Raw genomic sequence first — 22,945 nt, forward strand, 5'->3', positions numbered from 1 at the left:
TCGATCTGCTTTTAAGGTTCATGAACGAGGAATGTGCTACATTCCACTGGTAAGTTCTGCGTCAAGTACAGTTTCCCTCCTCACAATGCTCTCAGGGACAGCCTGCCACCGTTTACCTTGGGAGAGACATAGCGCCATTTCTAGGTCTAGAAACCCATAAGATTTTCTCCATTATTGGTTTACTGATCACATGCACAGAAGCACTGTAGATGTACAGCAACATTTTCAGTACAATTTGCATTTGAGGGCGAGATCCTTCTCCAGCTTGCAGTGCAAGCTGATGCCTGCTCCATATATCACAAGTCCCAGTGACATTAGACCGCTTCAGGTCACTGGGTGGTCTTTCCACGTGCGCCGTGTTTTCTTCTATTTTTCATTGTGCTGAGGACAGTTGTTGAAGTTTACGGACACAAAGCATACAGGTCGCACCTCACAGATGCAGTATAACTACACGTTTAGAACATAATGGGGCATATTATCAACAAACGCCGTTAAACTTATCGCCGCTTTAGCGGCAGAAAACTGCAGCTAAAGTGGCGATAATGGGTTCAATAATATGCCCTGGAGAATTCCAATAGAAGCCCATGTTCTGGTGTCAACATGGGCTAAAACAGCGATAATTTTAACGCCGTGCTTGATAATATGCACCTATGTTTTTATCTCTTTCCCCTCTCCCTCTCCAGCCACATTTCTTTTCTTCGCTATCTCCCCCTACACCGTCCTTGCTTCTTTGTCTTTCCTCCCACATCTCTCCATCCATTCACTCCCCCTGCTGCTTTGTTGCTTATCTCCTCCCTCTTCCTTTATCTCCTCTTCCTACCCAGCACGGAAAGCATTGGCAAAGCCAATAGGTTTTGCCTATGGAAAATCTGTTGGCTTCGTCAAAGTTTGTTTACATGGTGCAACATGTCTTTAAAGTGTAAAAAAAACAGTATGACATGGCCAGCATTGATCGCATCATAGCACTTCTTTTTTTTAGTTTAAGCCATGTTGCACAGCAGCTCAGCTGTGCAACCTGTAAAGAAAAATGACAAAGCAATGAATATCGCGTAGGCAAAACCTATTGGCCTTGCAAATGCCTGTCCCTTCTGCTCCCCAAATATTTGTTGACATTTTTATCAAGTCTTACATTCGGTTGAGAAATACATTTTAATTTATTTGTTGCTATCTTGGGCAAAAATCCTGTTTTAGTGAAAACGTATAAGCAGTTGTGTCTTATGTCATGCTTTATGTTGTTTTTATTGGAATGCACCTTTTCGAATTCAGAAGAAACTAAAGTGATCTGACAAAGCTGATATTAGTTATGGAAATAATATTCTACTGTGTTTAATGGTCTTCATTATTACTCTAACAAAAATACTTCAATTCAATTTCTTCAGTGTATTGCATCATAGCAAAGTTCATCACAATGTTTGCTCATTGTCACATAATGTCACTGTAAAAGTGGTCCAAGATAGCGCTTAAACAGGTCAACTGGTGCGGCACACACTGTACAAAGACGCAGACCTCGATTTAGAGTTGGGTGGTAAAGGCAAATCCTCCAATTTGTGAAGGAAGAGCTAAATCTTGAAGAGAAGCCAAATGAGGAGTTTCCTCCATCAACTTTCCCTCTAATTGAGGAAATTCTTCTCCTGGTTTCTTCTCAAGAGTTTACATTTCACCAGAAATCAAAGTATTTTGCTTTACTAGTTCATGCCTGCGTTGTGCATTTAGTCTCTGCTGTAGGGCTTGCCTGTATTGGGAGAACTGAGGGTTGTTAGTTGGCCCTACCTTTCCCATTCATAGTCATCTAAAGAGTAACATGTCCTGAAGACCCCAGCTGCCAACATCAGGGGCAGTGGCTGCATTGCCAGGAACCTATTATTCACCGTCCCCTCTGTCTCCAGGCTGAAACAAGGTCACAGCTACTGTGCAAGGGTGAGGACTTACAGCCAGTAGTTAAGGCTGAGTGCATTGAGTCCAAACTAAAATACAAATGAACCTAAAACAGTGGACACGTTTTGACCACTGGTGGCAAATCTACGCTGTTCAGTGTACCACGGACAACAGGAGGCCAAGCGACAATCCGTGAAGTTCGGTAGCAATTTGGAAAAGCTGAGATGTGGATAGAGCATAAAATTGAGGCAACGTAAAATTAGAAATGATTACGCTGACACAAAGGGAATGGGCTTTGAGAAGTGAGTCGTTGTTGTTAAAAGAGCACTAAGTCCTCTCAGGGTAGGGGTGAGTTTCAGTTAAGTTTGTTTGGGAAATAAGTTGAATCCTCTTGAAATTCAAAGTATGAAGTATAAAGAGGTCCCTGTTTTCCCATGTAGTAAGACAACCTAATGTTGGTATAGGAACGTCGTGGTCATTGTGTGAAATAGGCTATATTAGTTGCACTGTCCTGAAGGCCCACTGTAAGCTTTACAGCTGATAAAATCCAGCTACTTTACAGAAACTTAGCCACTGAGGAATGATGTATGAGGAATGATTGGTGAGGGAGAAGGAGCGATGGAATGCTGTTGATGGATGAGGGATGATGGATAAGCAATGAGGGATAATGGATTTGGTAGGATGGATGAGGAATGATGAATGGGATATGATGAATTATGATTCAGGCTTGAGAAATGACGGATGAAGAATGATGGATGATCAATCAATTAATCAATCAGGGTTTATAAAGCCCAGCTAATCACCAGAGAGGGTATCCAGGTGCTGGCAGGCCCCGCAGGTTTATTCGAACAGCCAGGTCTTTCGGGCCATTCGGAATTCTGGAAATTAGGTGATGGTCCAGAGGTAAATGAAGAATGTTGTATGAGGGATGATGGATGTGGATTTGATAATGATGGATGGGGGATGATGGTGAAGGGATAAGAATGAGAAATTATGGATGCTGGTTGAAGGATAAAGGATGAGGGATGATGAATAAGGGCTAATGGGTTAGGACTGGTAGATGAGGGACAATGTATGAGACATGAAGGATGAGGAATCAATGATGATGTATGAATGACGGTGGAGTTGGGGTTTAGGGTATGAGAAATGATGGATGAGGAATAGTGCTTAAAGAAAAATGGATGAGGGATAAGGATTGATTGATGATGGATGAGAGATGATGGATTTGAGATGAACAATACTAGATAATGGATAAGGAATGCTGAAAGGTGATCGAGGAATGTTGGATGATGGATGATTGACAAGGGATGAGGAGTGACAGATGAAGAATGATGGATGACAGTTGATGAGGGATCAAGAATGACGGATGATGAATGAAGGATAAAGTATTAAGGATGATGGATGAGGAAATGTGAATGATTTATGAGGAATGAGGAATTGCGACTGATAGATGAGGAATTAAATGGGGGTTAGAGCAATGACCAAAGGCGGACAGATAGAAGAGAGTAACATGACCATCAGTAGGTTGAGAAGAAGTGAGAGAGGAGGGTAGAATATCAAAAAGAAGCTAATAGAACAGGTGAAGGAGAGTAGCAATAATGATGTCAGCAAGAAAAATGGGTATCACATGAATGCTGAAATATGGCTGGCTTACAAAAAGAGCCCTAGCAAGGCTAAGTATGAAGGCAAGTAGAATCTGCTGGTATCTGTGAGGCAGTGTCAGGGTTCTCTTTGAGCAGGAAGTACATACCATGTAATAAAGGAAGGCAATATACCCTGTTCCACCAGAGGAGTAGGATTGTGGGGTCTCACCTGTAACCCAGTCCCGAAGATAATGGGAGAAAACAGCTCACCAGCAACTTGAAAATGGTCAACCTTTTTGTCCAAATCATTCCATTGAAAATCAACCTTATTTAGATCATGATTCAGTTGGTCCTGATGGGGGACTTTATGGCGATGCTGCACTTGAAGAAAGCTTAGCTCCATATTCCTGTCTGGCCACCTAATTGGCAATTCCTAAGGCTTATGGTTTTGCCCTAACACTTCCATCTTATTCTTCTTCCCTTCAGCATGAAGTCCACCTGTGAGTATTTTCCAAAGGGGTTGGCCCTTTGGTGGCTATTCTGCAGGACAAGGGTATTGGCCTTCACCCATACCTCGAGGAATGGATGATCCATTCACCTTCCAGGGCCAAGACTGTGGAGGTTGTGTGTCAGTTGCTGGGGTCCCTGGGATTCAGATGAAGTAGGTCATTTCCAAGGTAGAGCTGTCCCAGGATCTACAGTTCATTGGTGAGAGGTTCCAGGAAGTTGTAGGGCTAGTGTTCTCTTGTTTAGACTGTGCCGACTGCATTAATTCACATCTGGTGTCTCTTCTGGCCAGACTGTAGATGCTAGCCTGAAGTGATGGATGAGAAGGGGGATTTGATGAGCTGTAGTCTACTTTGCAGGGCAGCTGGCCCTTTATTGGAGGGTTTTTGTGTTCCTCTCTGCTGGCTTCCATTGTGTTTGTGGTTCTGTGGGCTTAGATGCAACTGTGTCCTATGCTGAGTTGGATCCTCTTTTGGCAAAATCCGGTTCTCTTCAATACAGATTTCTGGTGTCGGAGGAGAGTGTTCTGGAGCTACATTGGTGACTGGTGCGTGGTCTTCTGAATGGGGAGTTTTCTCTTCTTGTTTAAGATGTGTTGGTCTTAATCAAGGCGAATAGAATACAATACAATAGACATATATTGGATCACAGACAGAATATTGAAAACAACATTGTGTTACAAAAATATTGTGTCAAAAATATTGTGTCATTACACTTATAATATCGAAAATAAAATATTGTTTCACACTAATATGGTTAAAAACATACAGAAATATAGATTTTTAATATATATATTAAAATTAAAAGCAATGCCAAATGTTATAGGCATCCAAAAAGGAATGGGCACGAACTCCGAAAATCAAGTGCTCCAATATTTATTGCTCAGTCATGTCTGTGACGCGTTTCGGCCACCACGAGTGGCCAAAAACTTCATATGCTATGTATATGTTTATGTATAGTATTAAATATTTTTAAAATGAATTTCATTTACATTATATTAATGTTATATATGAAAAAACAATATTTTTGTATGTGCTTAACCATATTAGTGTGAAACAATATTTTAGTTCGATGTATTTAGGGTAAATCTGTTCAGTAGTTGTTGAGATATTAAGAGTAAAAAATATAGATATTTGGACAGTTTGGCTTGCGAGATTCTCGTGAGCATCCTGTGAGAGCACAAATTAAAAATGGAGCTCTGTGATTGGTCAAGACACCTGTTTTTCCTGTGAGCCTTCGCTTCTGCGAGTCCCACAAGAGTGAGTGCTCTTATTGACTGGCTGTTGGAATTTTAGAAATGAAATTGCCGCCATTACTATCTACTGTAAAAAATTGCAGGTGCTGTGGAAATTAAGTGAAAAATCTATATGAGGGGGCAGCAGAAAGACATGCTGTCCCCTAGATTTAGAGAGGAAGTCTCTAAGGGATAACTGCTGTGATAAATATAAATGTATATTGTTGTTAAAATCATGTTATGATCTTGCAGGACTCTCACAGCATTGTGAATAAAAAAAGGGGTAGGTGAGTTTACAATACACACTACTAGTAGAAAGGCATTTAGGCATAGAAAGGCATATTGTGGTGCTTATTATTGAGAGGAAGTGTGTAAGACATAAGTCCTGGGATGAGTAGAAAGTTATTTTTTTTTTAAAAAGTTACGATCTTGCAAGACTTGTGTGGGATCGTGAAAAATAGGAAGGAGAAGGTGACCTTTGAATACACTCTGGTATACACTTTTTACTGTAGGAGTCTTAGGGGCAGATTTAAGTTTTCTGGCGCATCCCTGCAAATCAGCAGGGATGCGCCAGGAAAGATGCGTGACGCAAGTTTAACCTTGCACCACCACAGATGCGCCACATTTACAATGCGGCGCATCATGGCGCAAGGATAAACAGATGCGTGCCGCATTTGTCAGCGTAAGGTTGGCGCAGTGCTGGAGTTGTGTCGCGGGTGCAACGCAACTCCAGCACTGTGCTAACCCAGCCTATCTTCCACATGGTGTGTCACACCTTACGCCTGCTTTAAGCAGGCGCAAGGCTTTGACGCAGCGGGGTCGGAAAAGTGACTCCGTGAAATCTTGGAGATTTCACTCAGGCACTTTTCCAAGGCGTTCCTGTGCCGGAACACCCACCCTGCACCGGAACGCCCAGATGAAACCTGACGCAGGTTTCATGTGGCACAGGGCTTTACAACCTGACGCATCTCCCTAGATGCATCATGTTGTAAATCCCCCGCAGCATTGCGCTAGCTTTACGCCGCCGCTGCGTCACAGAAGTGACGCAACGGCGACGCAAGTGTAGCACATGGGGCTTGTAAATCTGCCCCTTAGTGTTGATGGTGGAGATGGTGTTTATCAGAGTCTACTATTCACGCCCTTCGGCTTGAGATGAGTTGTGAGTAGAGTTAAGGCTCTTCCTACACCCTACTATGCACACCTATCATCCAAGAGAGGTGTCTCAGCGCAGAGGCCAGTCTCTCCATACACCCTTCTATGCATTCCTGTCATCTGAGAAAGAGGTTTGAAAGGAGAGGGCAAACCCTCCTCACACCCTAGTATGCATACCCATCATCTGAGAGAGGGGTCTCAAGGGAGAGGCCAGTCCCTCCTCACTCACTACTATGCACACCCATCACCTGAGAAAGATGTCTCAAAGTAGAGGCCAGTCTATTCAAACACCCTACTATGCATTCCCATCATCTGAGAGAGAGGTCTCAAAGGAGAGGCCATTTGCTCCCCATGCACCCTACTACACACACCCATCATCTGAGATAGGGAGTCCAAAGGAGAGCTAGTCCATCCACCCACCCCACTACACACATCCATCATCTGAGAGAGAGGTCTGAAAGGAGAGGGCAGACTACACACACACCCTACTATGCACACCCATGATTTAATAGAGAGAGAGATGTGAAAGGAGAAGCAAGTCCCTCTCCACTCACTACTACACACACCCATCATTTGAGAGAGGTCTCTAAGGAGATGCCAGTCACTCCCCATACACTCTACTATGCACATCCGTTATCCGAGCGAGAGGTCTGAAAGGAGAGCACAGTCCATCCACACCCCCTACTATGCCCACCTCTCATATGAGAATGAGGTCTCAAGATAGAGGTCAGTCTCTTCCTACTGACTACTATGTACACTTGTCGTCTGAGAGAGAGGTCTAAGCTGAGTGGTCAGGCCCTCCGCACACCCACTACGCACACCCATCATCCAAGAGACGGGTCTCAGCGGAGAGGCCAGTTCCTCCACACACCCTACTATGCATACTTGTCAAATGAGAGAGAGAGGTTTGAAAGGAGCGGGCAGTCTCTCCGCACACCCTGGTATGCACACCCATTATGCAAGAGAAGGTTAACTTTGGACAGGCTAGTCCTTTCCATAAACAACTATTTCCCTATTGGACTTAGGAGGAAAATGGAAAACAGATTGTGAAAAAGAAAAGTACCATGTCAAAAAAATATATGGAGGAGAAAAAGAAAAGTTGTTGACTTTCAAGAAACAGGAAGGAATAACTGTGTGGAAAATCAGGAAAAAAAAATTAATTGGAGAAGCGATTATTTTCTTATTGCCTAGGTGATCATTTGTAGTCTTGCACACCCTTGTCTTGTGCAGCTATACTTGTCTGTAATCAGTGGTTAATTTGTAAAAAAAATATAAGTGCCGGGGCTCACGCCAGGAGGCGGCTTGCACCAGCTAATTTCTCCTGTTAGCGCTGCCTAAAACAGAACCAACTACTAACCATGAATGTGGGGAGAGGATGTGGCGTAGTGGCCAGAGCTGCCAACTTTGGAGTTGGGGTACCAGGTTTGAGTCTCCGCATCGGCCCAACATCCTGTGATTCAGGGCAAATCACTTAATCTCCATGTGCCTACCATAAATGAATGTGGCCTTAACTGGCGCTCATTAAAAGTGCCAGTGTTGATGAATAAGTGCCAGTGTCGAGCACCGGAAATCACCGGCTCAAATTAAGCACAGTCTCTAATGAAAAAGAGCCTTATTAAGTGAAGCAGGATTATTGTGTTGTTCAGCAGTAAGTACCTAAGCAGGCACAGTGTATCCAGGTCGAACAGATGTGGAAGCATTTTGTTGAGAATTTTTTGCCACCTGTTCTCATATAAAAAAATTGCCATACGATTGATCCTTTATCAGGCTGAGATGACTGAGGTGCTGCAACTACACCAGGATGCTCATCATAATCTGATGAAGGCATTATTAATTATGGAAGTTGACTGTTTCGTTTGTTTTACAGTTGTTGAAATAGTCTATTAATATAGTTGTTTTACTTTGTTATGTTGTTAAGTTATGGTGTTGTAATAGAAAATGTTTGAAGTTACTACTGATTTGTTTATTTAATAGTTGCTATAGTGTTAAATAGTATTAAAGTATTGCAATGTTGATTAAAACTGCCAGTTTCATCTTCAGGGAGGGCAGAAATGCTCCTTCATGTATATGTATCTATACGGTACAATACACATTTTTCATGTTACTGAGAGTTGGTAATGGAGAACTCATTCATTTGAATACCCTAGTATGTTGACTTGTCATGCAACAGTGAGATCTCAGGCGAGAGATCAGTTCATGCCCACACTGTCATAGAGACCTCTCATACAAGAGAGAGGCCTTGGCACAGAGGGCATTGCTTCTTCATACTCTACAGCACGCTGATGTCAGCTGTTGCAGATGTGATAGTTGAGAGGGAAGTTTTTTGCACATGTTACTATATGTGTTTGTGACTCTGGAGAGAAGTTTCAGCAGAGGGGTCTATATCGGTCTACACCCTATTACACATGCCTGTCCTCACTGGAGATATTTTAGGGAGAGCTGAGTGTGTCTCCATATTCAAATATGCACAACGGTTGTCCAAGAGACAGTTGTCAGCAGAGAGGCTACTCTATTCTATACCCTACTATGGACATTGATTATCCTAAAGAAAAGTATGAGCAGAGAGAGCAGTGTCTACCCACAGCCTACAATGCACGTGTTAGTCTGGGGAGATGTCTGACTTGAAGGTCAGTGGGTCTCCACACCCTAGTCTCTGTGGGCCCGATTCACAGAAGTAATCTCAGACAAAATCCTAAACTTACTACTTTTGGTATTCACAGAAGGCATTTAGTAGTAGTAAAGTTAGGATTTTGTCTTAGGTCTTCCTTAAATCTGTCTTAAGTCTGCCTTAAGTCAGTCTTAAGTCTGTCTTAAGTCTGTCCTAAGTTTATCTTAGGTTTGTCTTAAGTCTGTCTTAAGTCTGTCTTAAGTCAAACTTAAGACAAAATCCTAACTTTACTACTACTAAATGCCTTCTGTGAATACCAAAAGTAGTAAGTTTAGGATTTTGTCTCAGATTAGTTCTGTGAATCGGCCCCTATAGTTGTCACGCAAGATAGACTTCTTAGCATAGAGGTAATCTCTTCCTCACACCTTACTTGTACATCTGACATTTTGGGGAGAGCTGTGACCAGAGATATAAGCCCCTTTTTACACCTTAAATTGCACACTGATTATCCATGAGACAAGTCACAGGAGAGGGGCCAGTATCTTTCTCCATTTTACTATGCAGAAGTATCACCCAAGAGAGATGTGTCAGCAAAAAAGGCAGTTTATACACACAGTCTACTATGTATACCTGTCAGCATGGGAAGTGGTGTGAGCAGGGAGGTAAGTTTTTCTCAAAGACTACTACAGACACTTGTCACCCTGGGGACATGTGTTAGTGGACAGGCCACTGCCTTTACAGACAGTGCTGTGTATCCCTGTTGAGCTAAGGAGAGGTGTCAGCAGAGAGGCCACTTGTTGCCCACAACATACTGCACATCAATGTTATCCTGGTAATAGGTGTCAATGGAGAGGGCAATGTTTCCCTACACACTACTGCGTATGTGTATCAATCTGGGGAGAGGTGTCATTGGACAGTCAAATCCATTCCCACACCCTAATATCGATGGCGATTGCCCTGGGGAGAGTACTGAGCGGAGAAGCCAGTACCTCTAATATTTGCTATTCAATATAGAGGTCTTACATATGAGGTGAGTATCTTCTATACCCTACTATGCATATCTCAAAGATGTCAGTGGAGAGGCAGTGTCTCTTTACACCCTACTCTACACATTGATCACCTTGATGCAACTAATATATACTCCTGCTATACTCTCGAAAGCTCTGATTTGAGAGGTCACTTTCTCCCTATCCCTATATCCTAGTAGTTGGAACTATAAATTATAAGTAATCAAAGACAGAGTAAATTATATCCCCTCAAAACATTTATGATCTTGCGAGACACTCGGGGAATCATAAAAAAAGCACGCAGAGGTAGAGAAAATCTGTTTGAAGAGAGAGGTCCGAACCGAGAGGCTTATGTGTTTGCATACTCTACGACCCACACCCAAGAATACAGGGATGTTATCCAAGAGATATATGCTAATTGTTTGAGGTCAAGAGCCTCTCGCTAGAGATGGACAGATATATCGTTGGAGGCAGGCGTTTGGGTGCTCCCATTCTTGCAAGAGTCTCGCATGTGTCAGTATTCCCCCCAAAAACGGAGTTATAACATTAAATAATAATATAATGTAGGAATAGGGTGGGTCTGGCAAGAGCATTTGTGTTTTTGTGTGTAGTTTTTAGTTACACATAAAACTGGATTCAATCCTCCGGGGAGAGGAGAGGGCCTAACGACTGGGGCGGTTGACCTTGTATCTGGGGAACTGGGTTTGAGTCTCGGCAATGACACTGAACATCCTGTGATTCTGGGCAAATCACTTAATCTCCCTGTGCCTATCAAAAATGAATGTGTCCTCATGTTATGCAACTGGTGCTAGGTTAAGTGCTTTGATACCCGATTCGGGTCAAGTATGCACTATATAAAACTCTGTAAAATATAAAAATATATCTATATATTTCTTGATGTTACTATGAAGATCCTGTTCCCTTGTGCAGTGATGTGCACTACATCTCGTCAATAGACACCTGGCATCTCAAAATGGATATCGTTATGATATATAAAGCCCATGCCATGGTCACGAAAAAATGCAGAAACTGTTTTATTGACACACTTCTGAGATTTCTCAATCTTAGGACAAAACTCTTTCGACCATTGCCATTTTTGCCTTTGACATATATAAGGATATACAAAAGCAGTGTGTGGAAAGAGAGACATCAAATGTGAAAGGGTCTCCTTCATTTGGATTTCAAGTGCAATCCCTGTTATTGTGCCTAGGGTATTGCCACCACAGAGCACTATCAACAGGTCTGTGTGCTCAGAATCCAAAATGCTCTCAAACATTGGTAACAATTGATGCCACTTCATACCTCTATGACCAATCCAAGTTAGGTGCAAGTTTGAAAATCCAAGATTTTTGTCAATACCACAATTACATTCATAGTCTCTAGCCCATTGGATGAAGTTGTGTCACAAAATCCAGAGGCGAACCACGGTGCAGTATGAAGAATCTCCATCACAAGAGGAGTGCTCAGCAGAAGGAGTACGCTCCAGAAGAAAGATAGATTCATATTAGGAGGGAAAAAATGGGAGGGTGGCAACATTATAAATGTAATTTGTAGATCTGTGGCAGTTAGAAAAGTTTGTTAGCATGTGTCCAACTGCTGTTTTTATGGTGCACAGTTTTTTTTTTTTTGTTTTTTTTTTTCATCCAACCAGTAGACACAAATCATACAATATTTGTCAATCTTCACTTTTCAGTAGTACATAACAGGCGAGGACACAATCCACACCATATACATACCAATTATTGCATTTCTTTTTTGTGCATCAGCAGATGTTATATCACCTTACATGTGTCTTTGCCCTCCCCAACATTCGCCAATTCCCTGCATTTTGTAGCATCTGTTCCCTGTGTGATATCTCATGATAACATCCCAATGGCCAGTCGCATCTAGGGTCTGATCATGTTTCGGGTTCCGATGCTGCCTGCAAGTATTGAACCAGTGGCTCCCCGGAATCTCTGGGCCGCGAGGCTTGCGGAATGTCTTCTGCATAAGCCTCTAGAGTCGTCTTACAATAGGTCATGTCTGTGATCCAGTCCTTAAATCTGGGGGGTCTTTTACTTCCCCACTTCATCGCAATCCGATGGTGCACAGTTACTTGAAAAACAGTAAGAGTTTTCTTTTGGGTGATTTGCTATGATCCCGCAAAAGGCTTGCAAGAGTAAAGCAGACAGCACTGCCCCAGAGGACTGCACGCAGGAGATTGTCTATCTGGCTCTCATGAGACCCTCACAAGAGTTTTTAAGGAGAGACAAAAGGGAAACATACTACAAACAACATACATAATGACATTATAGGGCAGCTCTGAAAAGAGCCGTTTTGTTAACTTTTTGTAACAACGTTAAAGAATTTTGAGTTTTCTAAGTTTTGTTTACATTTTTTTGTCTTTTTAAGTTTTATAATAGGGTAGAACTAAAACATACATCTAGGGAGGAGGGGGTACAACAACATCTCATTAAAAACAAAAAGGAGACAACTGTGAAAAAAATAACTGCTCCAAAAAACAAACTACTGCCTGGGGGCATTTTAGATCTTGGACAAAGTTGTCCTGTGTGGATCTAATTGTCTCAGATGAAAAGATTATCTGCTTACATAAGCAGCAAAAAAGTGCTTTAGCAAGATAAGCAGGGTTGTAATCTGCTTCAGTACTCAGTACGTAGTTAGACCCAGTATCTCCTGGTTCAAATTAGGAGGAAGGCCAGGAGAGTTGTCGAGCTCTACAGCATGAGCTAACTCTGCCCAAACAAGCCTTTGTGGATGCATAGGTCTGTGGTGCCCCCACATGTCTGTAGTACATGCTGTACTGTTTGTTTCTACTTCCCCAGCTGAACTCCTTCTTGCAAAGTTTGCAGATTACATACTTTGCAGGGATATTTTTGCTGCCTGGCCTCAAAATATTCCGATACCAAAGACTCTTTGGCAGTCTGAGGTGTCTGAGCTGGTGCCGCAGCACCAGGGTGCTCACTCATCAGAATCTGAGGAAAACATTTTTCTATGCCAAAACAAAAAGGTACACAGAGCACAGCAACAACGTCTACCCACAGCAAACTACAATAGGAAAATAAACTAAAAGGACAGATTCTACCTTTTGCAAATAAGGGCATCCATATCAACCAATCACAAATCTTGGTTTGTGTTTCCTCTCCCAGACCTCTCGCGAGACTCTCATGAGCATCTCACGAGATCGTAAAAAGATTAGTGCTTTATATATTGAACAATTCCTAATTAACTTTTCTAACTTAATCAACACCTCTAATTTCTTCCTTTGCTCAGAATAACATGAAAACACTCTTACTAACTTAATTCCAAACTTACACTTTTATGGGAGCTTCGCAAGAGCCAAACAGGAAGTACAGCCCCCTCGGAGTCCATGCAAGGGACTATGTGTCAGATTCCCGCGAGTGTCTCACAAGAGTTATCAGTTTCTAAACATTTTAAATAAATATAACAAACATATCTGAATGACTTCCTTATTATAGATTACCATTAAACAATAAATGAATACATAAAAAAGAACTCTTTACAATACTTTAAAATGAAATGTATAACTCTATGATCTCACAAATATTACTTAACGAACTTCCCACACTATACTCCTACAAACCAAGCAGTTCAATTTTAAAATATAACTAAAATAAATAAGTATAAGACAATGTACATAATTGGTAATCAATTAACTAATTAATTAACAATTATATATTAATTAGTTATTACTTAATAAACATCCTTCCCTATACCCCTACGAACCTAGCAACCTACAACTAAAATATAAGTAAAATAAATCAGTATTACATAATGCACATAAATAATGACCAATTAAATGGTAAATAATAAACAATTACTAATTAAGTATTATTTAATTAACTCTCCACTCTGTACCCTTACAAAACCAACAGCCCACACCTCAAATATAACTAAAATATAAAGGTATTACACAATTTACATAATTAATAATCAGTTAAATAATTAATAATAAAGTAATATTACATTTAATTTGTAATTAATTACTATTTAGTTAACTTCCCGCCCTATATACCCGCAAACCTAGCAGACCACACCTAAAATCTAATAAATACATATAATTACTGCACAATTTGCATCATTAATATTCAAATAAATAATAATAAATTAATTTGTAAAAGGGACATAGCGTCTCAGGATGATGTGCGGGATAACCAAGACTGGTGGATACCTGCACCACCACTACCTTGTTCTTTTACCCACCCGCAGGACGATTGGGGTACTTTCGAGACTGCAGAAGCATATTCAGAGAACGAGCCGGATCCCTTTAAGCCGCACTGCCTGTTCGCGGTCGCCACGCCCCCTTCATCACGTGGACACACCGGATTGGATATTGGGGCGGAAGACCAGACGGCGGCGTGTGACATCACCAAAGAGTGGATTCCAGGAGACGAGGAGCGGAGAAAGAGGACGGCGAGCGGAGAAGACGTACAAGCGGAGTTTCGGGAGGGAGACTCCACGACGGAGCTAGGAGTAAAGCCAGGAGGCCAACGTACCCACGCAGCGCCGAGCCACACTCCTGGAGGGGTGTGGCTACCCTAGGTACGGGAGCGGGTCAAGGGCTGGATGGGGTGGCGAAAGGGTCTTTAGAGCGCCGTATTCCCCTTCTTCCCTACCCCTTCACTAAAACTACTCACAAACCGCACTGAAGGGCCGCTACAAGAGCACTACTTATAAAGCACAACAGAAGGTGTTTCCTCACCCCCGGTCCCGGTTTTAGGGTCTCCGAACGTCACACATTGAGTCCCTAACGGTTCCCTTTTCCTTCTTTTGCATACGCCCTGTGGATCCTGGAGTCCCCCCGGAGTGCCCGCAGAGGACGCCCCGTAGCTGGAAAGACAACCAAACACCCCATTGTAACCACGGAGCCAGCAAAGAAGGAGGAAAGACTGCCTAGCAGATTCAGACGTGTAACTTCCACAATAAAACCTTACGTTAAACGACCTGGTGCGTGCTGTTCCTCCCACACCTCTACATAGTTGCTAATGAAATATTACTTAATTAAATTCCCACCCTATACCCCTACAAACCTAGCAAACCACTATAAAACTATAAATTACTCATAGAAATTAAATGAAAAGTTATAAATCACTTAAAATTGGAAACTATATTTAAAAATATTAACAATTATACAAACAATAATAACACATACAATTAATATATGAACTAAAACACATAAGATCATTTAAAAAAACTATATTTTTTACAACTATGTTATTGAAAACAATATTAACAGCAGCGATATTACTTACCTGATATTCTTGACAACGATATTTCTACATCACAATATTTTTGTATCATGATATTTTTTGTCCAATATTTACTATTTGGTCTTTTTTTTGTCCACATACCCATATATCTGTACAGCATGAACAGTGAACTCGCAAATATATACCTGACTCTGTTTTGGGCAGCCGACAGCCTGGGCATCCACCCAGAGCAGCACTGTGGAATTTTCAGGATGGTAGACTCAATCAAGGATTGGAAATGACTCGAAGCTTGAATCCACCAGAGCAGAATTGGTTTCTTCCCTCCAAGACTTCAAAGGGAACCCCTGGTACGACGGATATCAGAGTTCAGCTTGCTCTCTCTTTGCCTACTGTGGGAGCAACATGCCCAGGATTGTCAGATAGAGACAGCTAATCACCCTATATTAATGGCTTTTCTACATTGAGCCAAACCAATTTTTTTTTTTTCAATATAGTTTTTATTGCTTTTTTAAAACATATAACATATAACATGTAATAGTCATCGCTTTGTCGTTACAGGGCAGCCCGAGCTGGCCGTGTTAGGTGTAGTACAACTACGTTTGATGTATGCTTGACTGCCCCCTTTCCACTGTCACCGTAAGGGAAAAGGAGAGAGAGTGAAAGGGGGAAGATAGGAATTAAGGTAGAGAGAAAAAGAGATAACATACCAGAAGTTTACTATTTTCGTCGCTAGTGTGTTGACCCAGTGGTGGTGTGTTTTTCTAGCCGTTCTGTTACTGCTATTCAAGGCGGATCGTATGGGTCAAGGAACTTGTCCAGGGACGCCCACATACCCCTGCAGGGTTGTCTTCATGGTGAGTTTCGTAGGGCAGTTGTGTCAGCACCTCTAAGGTATATCCCCCAATTGAGCCAACCCTTGAAGGTTGCCTTGGAGGTGTCTTTCCATTTGGTGAGTACTATTTTGACTGCCGCTGTTAGTAGGAGATCCAGTAGGTCATTGTCCTGTTGTGAGTCTACCTCTGTTGTCATAAAAGCCGTGGTTAGGGTAGCAAACTCCGCTTTTAGTGTGCATCATAAAATTTTATTTAAAATAACACTTCCAAAGCATCAGAGTGCAAGATGTATGTGAGGCAAGTCAGTGTGAGGCAAATATCTGGGGACAATTCGCCGGGTTAAAACATCAGTCAGTGGTTGTAAGGAACAGCAGGATTCCCCGACTAATGGCAGACCTTTATCCAAGGATGGAATGGATTATGGAGAAGGCACCTTTTGCCTACATTAATTGCTTAATATTTTGTTGGTGATGCAAGACACCTTGCAAAGTGCTGGATGATGACTGTCAACCGGTGATGGGCAGGGATACAAACAGGCACCTTTTATGACTAGGATCCTATTGAGTGAGCCTTCTGACTGCTGGAAATCAGATTCCTCTGTCTGTGCAAAACTAGTGGGACATTAATGTGATCCTTGCTAAGGTCTTTTAAATTGTGGTTGTGTACTGTTTAATGCACAACTCCTTTGTGAGTCAGCAGGTGAAATTTCCACTTGGCCTAGAAACACTTGCAGAAGTAATAGTAGTGTTGTCTGCAGGTTGCCTGTGACTTTCAGGACGACTGCACCGTACAGTTGCGGCATGTGCAATACTTACACATCTGGCATGTGTAGAAGATGAAAGCATCTGCAGCACACCATCTCTTACTTATTTCACTCTGTTTCCCATATGCTAAGAAAAGGATCTGATAAAATGCCCAGTCGGTGCACATGATGTTGTGAGATGTGTGATCACAAGTACAGTAGCAATGAAACACACTCTTAATCTCCAAACGACATTCACAGTTGCAAGACAACACATATCAGAACAACATAGATAACACTATGACGCCACAAATTCCAAGTCTCAAGTACAACAATCAAAAATTCAGGGTAATTCCAACAAAGTCATAGTGGTCACTTCCATCATCCTTACTTGTGTGTCCATGCACTACAGCAAGGATTGGGGTCTTATTGCAGACCTGTTAGTGCCACATCTTTCATTTAAAGACTCTCATCACAATATAGTGTATGTAGCTGACGGCAGACGCCAGGGTGTCCTATCCACTTCAGTGACAGATTTTCAACAATCACCTATTGGTTTTTGAGCACATTTTGCTGGAAGGCCCACCCTTGACTAGAGTTTCTGCCTGTTGGAATGCTGCCGCATAACATTGTTGAATCAGTTCTTGTAAACAAACCGCACAGCTGCTGTTGTCCTGTGAGGTCCATGCACATTCATCCTAATGTTCTTTTTCATGAGAGAGAGTCCCTTTTGCGTTTTTAACAACTGCTAACAAGTCTGCTTTGAAGAACTTAAGACTTTTAACGTTCATGTAGATGTACATTTGACGTATGGCATATGCAACTGCAAAAAAAACAGATTATATTGTTTTCAATTACAATATGCAAATTGTTGGGTTTAATGACGGAGGGTGAGTGTGTAATGATGGCCATGCGATGGTTGGTGGGATTTGTATTCGTTCTAGAGTGGGTGCTTGAACAGGCAATTTGAGTCACGTGATAGGTGGGAAAGCACACAGGGGGCGTTTAAGAGCTAAATGACATCGGGTTGGTTCATTGGGATCACGAGTTCAATGGCAGCTTGCCTTTTGTGATCTTGCACGGTGGTGCGATAAGCAGGAGAGGTGCCGGTTTAACGTCTGGGGTCAGCGTTCTGCATTTGCAGGTATAAATCATCATTATTGGACTGGTGAAGCCAGCAAGTTATAGGGGTTGGGTCTGGCATACACGGGGTCGTTTTGTTTAACATTTGAGATAATGGTTGGGGTTGCATGTAGCAGAGGTATTATGTTTTCATATCAAATACACATGGATTTTAGTTGGTATAATGTGTCAAGATATCATAGCTTATGCTTCAAGTCTAATGTTGCTAAAAATTAATAGTATTTTTTTTTGCAGATGGAAATTTTACAGAACAGAAAAGGCCCAGAATTAAATGGTAGCAAAAGAGAGTGAGGATGGGCTACTTCATGTAACTACTCTTCCCCCTCATCTTCACCATCCATGCTGTCAGCACCCACCTCTTCATAATCTTTCTCCAAGGCGGCCATGTCTTCACGGGCCTCAGACAACTCTCCTTCCTCCATACCCTCTCCTACATACCAATGGACAAGGGCACGCTTGGCATACATCAAGTCAAACTTGTGGTCCAGGCGTGCCCAGGCCTCAGCAATGGCTGTGGTGTTGCTCAACATACACACGGCACGCTGCACCTTGGCCAGGTCACCACCAGGGACCACTGTCGCAGGCTGGTAGTTAATACAAAACCTTGAAACCAGTTGGGCACCAGTCCACAAACTGGATGCTACGCTTGGTCTTAATGGTGGCAATGGCAGCATTTACATCTTTGGGCACCACATTGCCACGGTACAACAGGCAGCAAGCCATGTACTTACCGTGGTGTGGATCACATTTTACCATCTGGTTGGCTGGCTCAAAGCAAGCATTAGTGATCTATGCCACAGTGAGCTGCTCATGGTAAGCTTTCTCTGCAGAGATGACTGGGGCATAGGTGGCGAGAGGGAAGTGGATACAAGGGTAGGGCACCAATTTGGTCTGAAACTCTGTAAGATCGACATTCAGAGCACCATCAAACCGCTGTGAGGCAGTGATAGAAGATACAATCTGGCTAATAAGGCGGTTCAAGTTGGTGTAAGTTGGGCGCTCAATGTCCAGGTTCCTGCGGCAAATGTTGTAGATAGCCTCATTGTCCACCATGAAAGCACAGTCGGAGTGCTCCAGAGTGGTGTGAGTGGTGAGGATAGAGTTGTAAGGCTCAACGACAGCTGTGGAGACCTGAGGAGCAGGGTAGATGGAGAACTCCAGCTTTGACTTTTTGCCATAGTCGACAGACAAACGCTCCATCAGCAAGGACGTGAAACCAGAGCCAGTACCACCGCCAAAGCTGTGGAAGTCTATGAAGCCCTGGAAGCCTGTGCACTGGTCAGCCAGCTTACGGACATGGTCAAGCACCAGGTCAATGATCTCTTTGCCAATGGTGTAGTGGCCGCAAGAGTAGTTGTTGACTGCATCTTCTTTGCCGGTGATAAGTTGCTCAGGGTGGAACAGCTGGCGGTAGGTTCCAGTGCGTACTTCATCAATGACCGTGGGTTCCAAGTCTACGAACACAGCCCTGGGTACATGTTTGCCAGCCCCGGTCTCGCTGAAGAAGGTGTTAAAGGAGTCGTTGCCTCCCCCGATGGTCTTGTCGCTGGGCATCTGTCCAATGGGCTGGATGCCATGTTCCAGGCAGTACAGCTCCCAGCAGGCATTGCCGATCTGGACGCCGGCCTGGCCAACGTGGATGGAGATGCACTCACGCATTCTGTGGCTGTAAGTTTTTAGATTTCGGTGTGCAGAGGGAGTGCGGCGGCTCCTGTGGGGGAGGGTGCGGGGTGGGTTTCGGGTGTTCCGAGCGGGGCTCTCACTGACCGACTGTTAGGAGTCTCAATGATTGTTGTTTTTAATGTGGATCTTTAGCTACCCCTGATGTAGGGCTGTTCAGCCAGAAATGCATTGGGTCAAAGTGAATACAGCTGCCCAAGATGAATAATATTTACCCACGTGCTGCAGGAAGAGGCCCGGATAAGCATATCTATAGCATTTGAAAAGATTGGGAAACATGCAGTCTTTTATGTGAATGAAAACATGGAGACTCATGGGGACTGCCAATGCAAAGCTCCAGAAAGGACCGTCCTCAAAGCCAACAGGAACAACGCGATGCAGCAACGACCATATGCGACACCCAGCCTGCCTGCTCTTTGCGCTACATCGTCAGCCATCTGCGATGGTCGCGAACCCTTCCACCACGAACGGAACATGTTGGATTGGACTATGAAGGTAACTCTTTCAGCAGGACTAACCTGTTCCCTTTGTCCTGTCCCTGTATCTAGCCCGTGCTCCATCACAGTTGCCCTGAACTTGTGACTTTCCACCGGTTTCACACAACCAGATAGGGCTGAGTGGCTCTTTGTGCTTTTTGGCATTGTTTACACCTAAATCTTTAAAATTGCATATCTCCAGTTGTACTGATTAGATTTTTTTTTTTTTTTTAAATGTTACTCTATTTTCATAAATTGATGTGGGATTTTTTGTGTTTATTTTTTGCTGTTTGAAGTGCTACATAAATACTTTGCACATTGCCTATAAGATAAGACTGATCGCTCTGTGCCAAGGTTTGAGCACAGGTTAATTTGGGGTTTGCTTGTGACTTCACCCTGAAAAAGATTGTGGTTGCTGCTTGAGTAAGGTTTCACCTCACTCAAACAGTAGCCCACTTTCTAACACAAAGCATTTAACAAAGAATGGCAAACTATCTTGAGCCTGCAGCATTTTTCTGAGATGTGTTTATAATGCCTGAACTTTAACATTAAGTAGATGAAGAATCTTTCAAAACCCATCTTTACCTGTGCCATTGCTGATCTCTCCTTGTGAACATGGAAGGCAATCAAAGCAGCACACAGGCTCTCCTTGTCTGGCAGCCCTTCTGTATCCCGGAGGACAAGCCTCGCTACAGATAGAGCGTGGAACCTGTGGGTGAAGAAAAGTTAATCACATGGAGAACAAAAAATCATAGAGAATATATGGAACAAGCAGTATGGATGCAGTGAACATTAGCTTAGAAGATTACAGAATGTTTTTTTCAATAAAGGGATTACTCATGTGGAGCCATCAAGATGAGTCACAGATAACATTCTGATTGAAAAAAATCACTAAATCAGAAATGCTTTACTGAAAATGTGTATTCAAATATTTTCAAATGGTCCTGCTACCAAATGTGCCTTCTAGAAAGTTCAGTGCCCTACATACCCTACATAGGAAATGTTATTCAGTTTGGGTGGGTGCATAGACCATTTTGGGGGAGCCACTGGAAACACTGGAATGTTGTTGGGTGGTTCTAAGGTTGGTGGTTGGGATGTACCAGTTGCTGGTGGTGAATGTTCATGCCATACAAGGTGCTGCTCCTTGAAAGGAACTTTGTAATTAATAAACATTTACAATCCTCTTGCCATGTGATGACCCCTTTGCTTTTAATAATGGCTCCAAGGATGGAATGAAGCAGCACCAGCTTCTGAAGAACCAGTGAAGTAATTGGTGAAGAGCACTGATGGCTGTGCGTGCTATGCCTATTGTGCATCTACCAGTTTAAATGCAGTTTTTTTCAGTCGTCACTACAAAGAAAGATTGAGAGCCTGCCGTGGTCCAGGGTGTTCTCCAGAGGACCGTCCTAGCAAGAAGCGTGTGTTGTGTCACAACTTTAATCTTTGCGGGCCGTCGGCCATCCTAAGCATGTGGGCGGAGAGTGACATCACGACGCAGAGGCATCCACACCGCGGCTATCTTTGCGGGTGAAATTGCTGGATTAGTGGTTGTTGTGCATGTGACATCACAGCATTGTGTGTTCACGCTGGTGGCCACTTTTCCAAGTGGTATCAGTCTAGTGGTTGCAGTGACGTTTAATAGGACACGTCGTTACTGTCATTACACTAGAAACCTCTGTGGTTGTGTGAAGGTTCCAATGGCAGTGTGTTACATTCCATGTTGTAAATATAAATGCTGTTCTTGAGATTTATGCTTTGTATCTTTAAATGCATGCGACATGTATATCTTTGCTTTGTGTTCTAAGTTCTCTCAGAACTTTCTTAATGTATCATTCCACTTGGTTGAGGCAGTTGTCTCTTTCCTTCAACTTGAATGGATGCCTGTAGCCGTGCTGGAATAAACTTCATTATTTTTAAGAAATCTCTTGGAATGATTGAAACTTAATATTGGCGACGAGGATGGGATTACTTTCGTAAGAGTTGGTGAAATGCCCAGAGCTGTAGGTGATCTCCGGTGACAGGCACACCCTGTGCTTGTTAATACCTGTGGGCACTCTTTGCCCTCGTTAGGGGCTGTGGAGCACCAGTGTTCTTGCGGTGTCTGCCACATTTGTGTCATACCATTGCTGAGAAGTGGTGTGCATTCCTTCGTGGTTTACCTGCAGTGTGGAAATTTCCTCTTCAACTTCTTCAAGTTCTCTCAAGTATCGGCCAGGTACAATTTTTGATTACATGTCGGCGGAGTGGTATTGGGAAGATCTTAAGGTCAATTACTACTCACTGATAGGCACACCTTTTTTTGTACTTTGTCAAATGAAATTGTACTGTAGTTACTGTCGCAAATTAAGTAGAACTGCATTCAGGCATTCGATGTTGTTAGATTGGAGGTTAGAGTATCTCCAAGGGTATATGCTGGGTAAAATTGTTAATACCAACTGAACCAGTGCCAAATAGCTTTGTTGGTAAGTGTCTGCAAGTATTTTGCCATCCATCATTGCTAGTATTATTACATCATTACTTTACATAATTGTTAATACTAGCCCACTGTATGTGTGATACAACTAGTATTCAGCCTTCTCTTTTTTTCTTAGCAGAATCAGGTGAACCGCCTTTACCTTCGGATTTATGGTTAGATTTGTTTGATGCTTATGTAGAGGTTCTAGAGGAGGATGAATGCTCAGACGAAAGACATTTGTCATTATTGGAACATAGTTCAGGCGCTTTAGCAGTGAGAGAATTTAAAAATTAATCTTTATTTAAGAATGCTGGGAAAATAGGAGTTTACGAATATGCAATCAAACAAATGCAGGAAAGATTTGGTAGAACAATTAATGTGGTCATGGAAGGATTTATTCTAGGGCACAGAAAGAAGATGAA

The 22,945-nt window shown here is 42.6% G+C and overlaps 1 protein-coding gene and 1 pseudogene across 1 annotated transcript in view; both read right to left on the reverse strand.

Moving 5' to 3' along the window:
- Positions 1–22,945, reverse strand: part of LOC146806072 (extracellular calcium-sensing receptor-like) — an 89,129-nt gene that overhangs the window by 6,375 nt on the left and 59,809 nt on the right. Inside the window, exon 5 of the mRNA XM_085623855.1 lies at positions 20,654–20,777. Within this exon, the coding sequence (XP_085479981.1) occupies positions 20,654–20,777 (124 nt within the window). The remainder of the gene's footprint in view (positions 1–20,653; positions 20,778–22,945) is intronic.
- On the reverse strand, positions 18,214–19,691 carry LOC146806073 (tubulin alpha-1C chain pseudogene; annotated as a pseudogene).

This window comes from Triturus cristatus, chromosome 8 (assembly GCF_964204655.1).
Source record: "Triturus cristatus chromosome 8, aTriCri1.1, whole genome shotgun sequence".
NCBI lineage: Eukaryota > Metazoa > Chordata > Amphibia > Caudata > Salamandridae > Triturus > Triturus cristatus.